The 1,585-nt window shown below is 55.5% G+C and overlaps 1 protein-coding gene across 1 annotated transcript in view; it reads left to right on the forward strand.

Annotated features, from left to right (window-relative positions):
- Positions 1 to 1,520, forward strand: part of PGAP3 (post-GPI attachment to proteins 3) — a gene marked incomplete at both ends in the record, with an annotated part of 1,737 nt that extends 217 nt beyond the window's left edge. Inside the window, 2 exons of the mRNA XM_009079001.1 lie at positions 1 to 114; positions 1,458 to 1,520. Coding sequence (XP_009077249.1) covers positions 1 to 114; positions 1,458 to 1,520 — 177 coding nt within the window. The remainder of the gene's footprint in view (positions 115 to 1,457) is intronic.
- Between the last annotated feature and the right edge of the window lie 65 nt (positions 1,521 to 1,585).

Genomic DNA, 1,585 nt, shown 5'->3' on the forward strand with positions numbered 1-1,585 from the left:
CCGCCCTTCGCCTCGCTGCTGAACGGCCTGGCCAGCCTGGCCATGCTGCGGCGGTACCGCGCGGCAGTGCCCCCTGCCAGCCCCATGTACCAAACCTGCGTCGCCTTCGCGGGGGTGAGCACCGACCCTGCCCGTGCCCTGCCTCCCGCTGCCCCCTTCCCTTGCCTTTCTCTGTTTCCCCTTCTTTCCTTCGCTTTTCCTTGTCTTGCCCTTCTTTCTCCTTCATCGCTTTCCCCTCTCTTCCCATCTTCATTTTGCCTTTTGTCCTCTCTCTTCTGTTTTCTCTTTTTCTTTCCTTGTTCCCTCCTTCCCTTTCCTTTCCCCTCCCCTTTCTCTTCCCTCCCTTTTCCTTTTCCCCTCCCTTTTCCTTTTCCCCTCCCTTTTCCTTTTCCCCTCCCTTTTCCTTTTCCCCTCCCTTTTCCTTTTTCCCCTCCCTTTTCCTTTTTCCCCTCCCTTTTCCTTTTTCCCCTCCCTTTTCCTTTTTCCCCTCCCTTTTCCTTTTTCCCCTCCCTTTTCCTTTTTCCCCTCCCTTTTCCTTTTTCCCCTCCCTTTTCCTTTTTCCCCTCCCTTTTCCTTTTTCCCCTCCCTTTTCCTTTTTCCCCTCCCTTTTCCTTTTTCCCCTCCCTTTTCCTTTTTCCCCTCCCTTTTCCTTTTTCCCCTCCCTTTTCCTTTTTCCCCTCCCTTTTCCTTTTTCCCCTCCCTTTTCCTTTTTCCCCTCCCTTTTCCTTTTTCCCCTCCCTTTTCCTTTTTCCCCTCCCTTTTCCTTTTTCCCCTCCCTTTTCCTTTTTCCCCTCCCTTTTCCTTTTTCCCCTCCCTTTTCCTTTTTCCCCTCCCTTTTCCTTTTTCCCCTCCCTTTTCCTTTTTCCCCTCCCTTTTCCTTTTTCCCCTCCCTTTTCCTTTTTCCCCTCCCTTTTCCTTTTTCCCCTCCCTTTTCCTTTTTCCCCTCCCTTTTCCTTTTTCCCCTCCCTTTTCCTTTTTCCCTCCCTGCTTCTCCTCCTCTTTTCCCTCTTCCCCTCCCCTTTTCCCTGCTTCCCTTTTCCCTGCTTCCCCTCCCTTTTCCCTGCTTCTCTTCCCTTTCCCTGCTTCTCCTCCTCTTTTCCCTCTTCCCCTCCCCTTTTCCCTGCTTCCCTTTTCCCTGCTTCCCCTCCCTTTTCCCTGCTTCTCTTCCCTTTCCCTGCTTCTCCTCCTCTTTTCCCTCTTCCCCTCCCCTTTTCCCTGCTTCCCTTTTCCCTGCTTCCCCTCCCTTTTCCCTGCTTCTCTTCCCTTTCCCTGCTTCTCCTCCTCTTTTCCCTCTTCCCCTCCCCTTTTCCCTGCTTCCCTTTCCCTGCTTCCCATCCCTTCCCCTTTCACCCTTCCTTTTCCATGCCCAGCTGATCCCCCCCAGCTGCAGCTCCTCCCTCCCCCCTGGGTGCCCTGGGTGCCTCCCCCGTGGTGCCCTGACCTGATCCCTGTTCCAGGTGTCCCTGAACGCCTGGGTCTGGTCCACCGTGTTCCACACGCGGGACACGGCGCTGACAGAGGTGAGTGCTGCCCCCAGAGCTGCCCCAGGCCCCGGGGGGGCTGTTCCCCCTGATCGGGGGTGCTG

Source organism: Acanthisitta chloris, unplaced genomic scaffold (genome assembly GCF_000695815.1).
Source record: "Acanthisitta chloris isolate BGI_N310 unplaced genomic scaffold, ASM69581v1 scaffold27237, whole genome shotgun sequence".
In the NCBI taxonomy this organism is placed as follows: Eukaryota; Metazoa; Chordata; class Aves; order Passeriformes; family Acanthisittidae; genus Acanthisitta; species Acanthisitta chloris.